Genomic DNA, 6,882 nt, shown 5'->3' with positions numbered 1-6,882 from the left:
TAATAATGTTAGCTATAGGTTTGTCATGTAAAGCTTTATTATATTGAAGTATGCACCCCGTCCCTACCTAGATTCTCTCTTACTTCTGTAATGAAGTGATGTTTGATTTTGTGAAAGGTCTTTTCTGGGTCAGTTGAGATGATCATGTGGTTTTGTCTTTGAGTCCATTTATGGGAAGAATAACAATTATTAATTTATATATGTTGAGCCAGCCACGAATTACTGGAGGGCAGTTAATTTGGTTGTGATGAATGATCTTTTTGATGTTATCAAGATGTGGCTTTTCAAGTTTTTTATTGAGAATTTCACAGCTCAGTTAATTAGGGAGATCATTATATAATCCTCTTCCGCTTCTTCATCTTCTTTATCTGGTTTTGGTATCAGAGTATTGTCTTCATAGATGTTGGAAATCTTCCTTCCTTGTCTATTTTGTGGAATTACTTAACTAGTATTGGTGTATTTGTATTACCTCTTCTTTGAAGTTCTGGTAGAATTCTTCAGTGAGTTCATATGGCCATGGACAATATTTTTTGTTTTTTTGTTTAAGACTGGGTTTCTCTGTGTAGATTTGGTGTCTATCCTGGGACTAGACCTTGTAGACCAGGCTGACTTTGAACTCACAGAGATCCATATACCTCTGCCTCCCGAGTGCTGGGATTAAAGGCATGCACCATCACCACCTGGCTGGTTCTGGACATTTTTAAGTATGGAGAATTTTTTTTTTGGGATCATTGGTTCAATATTATTAACAGTTACAACATTCTTGGATTTAGAGAAAGATACCAAATGTCCAACTCCAAATCAAGCTTTGATTTTTAAAAAATGATGAATACTATTATACGTATGTTTATGTATTGATATTTTACCCTGAAGAGGATATTCGTATCATAAGACAGATTTCTCTTTGCTTTGCTTGGTGATTCTTCTGGATATATTTCTTTTCTTCTTTAAGCATCTAGATGTCCAAGGTCTCTTGACTTTTCAAAGACTGGTATTTTCCTGCAAAGACAATAACAGAACCCTGCCCTAACCCTTATAATGTTTCCTTACAACCTATAGGATTGTCACCCCTGTGGATGAGCTGTCATTTCTCTTTATCAAGAGGTTTCTCTTTTTTATTCCAATATTTATAAATTTTGATGGTATCCATAGGTTTTCTTCTCCTGTGGAAACAAGTGCAAAACCCCTTCTGCAACATAGCACATCTTCTGGTTTCCATTTTGACGTCAACACATCATTGAAATATACCGACTGATTTAATTTAGAAGTTTTTTTAATTATTCAATATCTCTCTTCTGCTATTGTTCTTTTCTCATTAGCATTAATAAAATTCAAGGTTAATAAAACATTATGCAATCTATCACTGGGGGTATTTTCTATCCCTTTATGTTTGATTAACACATCCTTTATAGTTTGATTTGATCTTTCTATAACTGCCTGACCTGTAGGATTGTGTGGTATACCTGTAATATACTTTATATTATAATAAATTAGCAAAAAGCTGTTTCATTTTCTTAGAGATATATGCTGGACCACAATCTGTCTATATTTCTGCAAGTATACTCAGGATGACCATAACTTCTAGTAAAGTAGTGATTACCAAACCAGCCTTTTCTGAAATCAAAGCAGTTGTCCATCACAAATCTAAATAGATATCAATGGTGCAGTGTATATTATAGTTTTACAAATTCTACAAAGTGAAACACATCTATCTGCCAGATTTCTTCCTTTTGTGTACACTTTCAGGTACTTCTGCAGGTAGTGGCCTTTAGTTATATAAAGAACAAGTAGGATGGTATCTCAAAGTTGTTTTGATTTGCATTTCCCTGATTGCTAAGGAGGTTGAACATGACCTTAAGTGACTTTTGGCCATTTGAACTTCTTGTGTTGAGAATTCTCTGTTCAATTCAGTACCCCATTTTTAATAAGGTTAATTGGAATTTTAATGTCTAGTTTCTTGAGTTCTTTATATATTTTGGATATCAGACCCTGTCTGATGGGGAGTTGATGAAGATCTTCTCCCATTCAGTAAGATGCTTTTTTGTATTAATGACAATGTCCTTTGCTCTACAGAAGCTTCTCAGTTTCAGGAGGTCCCATTTATTCAATGTTTCTCTTATTGTCTGTGCTACTGGGGTTATATGTAGGAAGTGGTCTCCTGTGCCCATGTGTTGCAGTCTACTTCCCACTTTCTCTTCTATCTGATTCAGTGTGGTCAGATTTATATTTAGGTCTTTAATCCACTTGGACTTGAGTTTTGTGCATGGTGATAGATATGGATGTATTTTCATTCTTCTACAAGTTGACAACCAGTTTTGCCAGCACCATTTGTTAAAGATGCTTTCTTTCTTTCATTGTATAATTTTAGCTCCTTTGTTGAAAATCAGGTGTTCATAGGTTTGTGGATTAATATCTGAATCTTCGATTAGATTCCATTGGTCAACGACTCTGTTTTTATGCCGATACCAAGCTGTTTTCATTACTGTAGCTCTGTAATAGAGTTTGAAGTCAGGGATAGTAATGCCTCTGGAAGCTCCATTATTATATAGGATTGTTTTGGCTATCCTGGGTTTTTTGTCTTTCCATATAAAGTTGATTATTGTTCTATCAAGGTCTGTGAAGAATTTTGTTGGGATTTTGATTGGGATTGTGTTGAATTTATAGATTGCGTTTGGTAGAATTGCCGTTTTTACTATGTTGATCCTCCCAATCCAAGAGCATGGGAGATCCTTCCATTTTCTGGTGTCCTCTTCAATTTCTTTCTTCAAAGCCTTAAAGTTCTTGTCAAATAGATCTTTCACTTCCTTGGTTAGTATTGCCCCAACATAATTTATACTATTTGTGGCTATCATGAAAGGTCATGTTTCTCTGATTTCCCTCTCCTCTTCTTTATCCTTCTTCCTCTTCCTATTGTTTCCTCCCCACTCTGTCTTTCCATCCTCCTTCCCCTACTTCTTCTCCTTTTACATTCTCCCCCTTTCCTTTGCTGCCACGTCTTTTATATTCTTCCCTTTTACTTCATCCTCCACTACTTCTTTTCCTCCTCCTCCTCCTCTCTACTGCCACTCCTTCTGTTCTTTCCTCATGATATCTTCCTTTTCCCCTTTATTCTTCTCTCCTTTCTTATTCTATTTTCTATTCCTCCCCTTCCTCCTTTTTTTCTACTCCCTGCCTTGTCTCTTCACATGTTCCACCTTCTGTTATTTCCCTCTTCAACCACTCCTTCCTTTCTCCTTTCTGATACTTCCCTTAATTTTCTTCCTCGTTTATTTCTCTATACTTCTTTCTCCCCTTCTCTTCCTTCTCCCCTCCTCCCCTGATGGAGGAGGGTCATCTGTTTATCTGTTGCTTTCATTGGTTAATTAATAAAGAAACTGCTTGGCCTAATAGGTCAGAACATAGGTGGGTGGAGTAGACAGAATAGAATGCTAGGAAGAAGGGAAGTGAGGCAGATGCCTCAGATAGACACCATAGCTCTCCTCTCTAAGAGGATGCAGGCTAGAATCTTTCCCAGTAAGCCACCACCTTGTGGTGGTATACAGATTATTAGAAATGGGTTAATCAAGATGTGAGAGTTAGCCAAAGAGGCTTAAGATAATGGGTCAAGCAGTGTTTAAATGAATACAATTTGTGTGTTGTTATTTCAGGGCATAAGCTAGCAGGCAGCCAGGAGCCAGGTGTCAGGAACGCAGCCTGCTGCTCCTTCTACACTCCTCTCTTATTTTTTCCTACTCTTTTTCTCCCCTCCTCTCCTTTCCTCTTCCTGCTTCTCCTCTCTCACCTTTTCATCTTCCTCTCCCCTTCTCCTCCCTCTCCTCTTTCTCCCCTTTCTCCATCCTTCTTTTTCCCTCACCTCTTCTTCCTCTTTCCTTCTTTTCCCTCCTCTTCTTCTCTTATTCTTTTTCTTCCCTCAACTCTTCTCCTCCTATACATTCCCTTCTACCTCTCCCCCTCCTCTCTCTAATCTCCCTCCTCTCCTTCTCCACCCCTCTATTCCCAATCTTTCTCCTTTCCATCTTTCTCTTCATTCTCTCTTCTATCTCTTCTTCTCTTCCTATCCCTCCTCTCCTTTTCCTCCTCCATATCCTTGTCCATACCCTCCTGCCCTTCTCCTCCTCGTTTTCCTCTTTTCCTCCCTTTCCTTTTCTTCACTACCCTTCTCTGTCTCCTCCCTCTCCTTTCTTCTTCCTCCCCTTTCTTGTCCCCATTCTACTTTCCCTTCTCCTTCTCCTCCCCATCTGTCTTCCTCGTGCCCCTTCTCCTTTTCCTCCTCCTCCTCTATCTCCTCTCCTTTTCTTTACTCCCCTCCTCTTTTTTCCACCCATTTCTCTCCTCCCCTCACTACCTCTCTCTCCTCACCTCCCCCTCTCTAACCTCCCTTTCACTTTATACCCATCCTTCCTTTACCTTCTCCTCAGTGCTTCCTTTTTTTCTTCCCCTTTCTTTCACTTTTGAAACCAAGGAGTAAACCCAGGGCCTCCTTAGCTATATCTCCAATATTTATACATTTCTAAACAATTTTGTATCTTAAATAATTTGTATGTTCATGTTTGGAGCACATCCATTGTATTGAACCTTTAGCACTAGGAATGAGTGCGTGTTATCACGTCATATGAACATCTAGTAGAAACTCATAATGTGTAAGAATAGAAGCATCAACATTCAAGCAATGTTGTCAAATTCTTTTAATGAACATTTATTTGTTGTTGAAATACTGATGAAGCATTTTATATTTTTATTTCTGTTCACAACAATAAGCAGACTAAAATATTAGCCCTGTTATGCTTTGACAACTTTCAAGAACAACTATAATAAAAACAGCAAACACACAAATGTTTACTGATCCAGGTCATAACAGGGAGTGGTCAGCTGACCCTCACAGGGCTTGGAAACAATACTCAGCAGAAGCCACTTTGTAATTGCTAGCACTAAATAGAGAAGTGGAATTCTCAGCTAGGTATTTAAGGAAATCTTGCAGATACCTAGACACTTGCATAAGACTATGCTTACTAAGGAGAGAATGGGTCAATACAGCCCCAATTTGAGTAAATAATCGTAGGAGGTGTGGAGCCCCATAAACCTGAGACATTGGAATATGAGGATAAGCCAGGTGGATTTCGGCAAACTGGGGCTTTTCAAACTTGTAGAGTAGCTGGGTGCCCAGCATCCTGTTGAAGTACTCTCTTATTCCATATACAAGTTCATCAACAGAATATTCCCTATTATCAGCCTTTCCCTGTGATTTCACAAAAGTGACATACTCCGCGAGAATAGTGTCTACATTCTTCTCAGCAGGGAGTTGGAATAACTGCTTATGCTTGTTTATCAGTTCCCAGTCCTCAACAAGACATGGCTTAAGTTCATCAGGCAACTTCAATTCAACTCCCATTCTCACCTTCCCTGCCTGCCCAGATTGACCAGTGGTGACAGTCCCAGCCACATTCTGGTGAGGAATCTGTGGTGCTGTGCTGGTACCACTGCCAACTCTGTTTTCTCGAATATTCTGCATGTTCTTTGGCACTGGCATGTTAGGCACAGATCCTGAAGAAGAGGGTTTTTCCACAGGAAAGCTTTTTTCCGTGGAGTGATGACCTTTCGCCACAGGATGCCCGCTCTCTACTCTGTTACCTTTCTCAGCAGTGTAGCTGCTTTGGGAAGACTGATCGTTCTCCTCAGAATGAGCTTTCTCACAACAGATGACTTTCTTTTCCATCTGACCTTTCTCAGCAGAGAGTTCTCTCTCTGCAGGGCACCTTTTCTCAACATGGTGACTTCTCTTCCCTGTGTGTACTTTCTCTGCAGAGCAGACTCTCTGGGAAGATAGACTTTTCTCTGCAGGATGACTTGTTTGGGGAGGGCAGCCTCCCAGGGCAGATAGATGTTTCTCTGCATGTTGGCTTTTTTTTGGAGCCCTATGTCTCCCTGTGGGGTCATCTTTCCCTGCAGAGGGTTCTCTCTGCACATAGTTACCCCTATCCAGTGAGAGACCCTCCTCTTCAGGGCAGCTTTTCTTTGAAGGCTGACCACCCCCTGTGGGGCCATCCTTCCCTGCAGAGGGTCCTCTCCCTGCGGAGTTACCCCTCTCAACTGAGTGACCCTCCTCTGCAGGGCAGATTTCCTTTGGAGACTGACCACTTCCTGTGGGGCAATCTTTTGCTACAAAGGATCCCCTCTCCAGATAATTGGCCCTCTCATCTGTATGGCCCTCTTTTCCAGGAGAGGGTCCTCTCTTTGCAGGGATACCGCTCTCAGATGAATGACCCTCTTTGACCCAGTAGGTTTTGATGGGCTGGTAACTCCCTGCAGGGCGATCTTCACCTGCGAAGGGTCTTCCTGCTGCCGAGCTACCCCTTTCATCTGAGCGACCCTCCTCTGCAGGGCAGCTTTTCTTCAGAGGCTGACCTCTCCCTGTAGAGCGATCTTCACCTACAAAGGGTCCTCTTGCTGCCAATTTAGCCCTGCCCACTGACAGACCCTCCTCTGCAGGGCGGCTTTTCTTTGGAGGCTTACCTCTCCCTGTGGGGTGATCTTTTCCAGGAGAGGGTCCTCTCTTTGAAGAGTTATCCTTCTTAGATGAATGACTTTCCTCTGTAGGGCAGCTTTTGATGAGGGGACCTCTCCCTGCAGGGCGATCTTCACGTGCAGAGGGTCCTCTTTCCTCAGAGCTGCCCCACTCAGATGAGTAACCCTCTTCTTCAGGGTACCTTTTTCTGAGGCGAAGCCTCCTTGTGCGGTGATCTTTCCCAGGAGCTGGCCCTCTCTTTACAGATTTATCTTTCTCAGATGGACTCTCCTTTGCAGGATGGCTTTTGATAGAGGTACCACTACCTGCAGGGCGTTCTTCCTGTACAGAGCGTCCTCTCTCCTCAGAGTTACCCCAAT

The 6,882-nt window shown here is 41.5% G+C and overlaps 1 protein-coding gene across 1 annotated transcript; it reads right to left on the bottom strand.

Moving 5' to 3' along the window:
- Window positions 1-4,876: 4,876 nt before the first annotated feature.
- LOC130867894 (mortality factor 4-like protein 2) lies at window positions 4,877-5,410 on the bottom strand. Its single transcript, XM_057760119.1, has one exon. It carries the CDS (start codon window positions 5,387-5,389, stop codon window positions 4,877-4,879), a length of 513 nt encoding a protein of 170 aa, XP_057616102.1. The 5' UTR covers window positions 5,390-5,410.
- Between the last annotated feature and the right edge of the window lie 1,472 nt (window positions 5,411-6,882).

The sequence above is a fragment of the Chionomys nivalis genome, chromosome X (genome assembly GCF_950005125.1).
Source record: "Chionomys nivalis chromosome X, mChiNiv1.1, whole genome shotgun sequence".
Classification (NCBI taxonomy): Eukaryota; Metazoa; Chordata; class Mammalia; order Rodentia; family Cricetidae; genus Chionomys; species Chionomys nivalis.
This window is presented reverse-complemented; position numbering and strand designations above follow the sequence as displayed.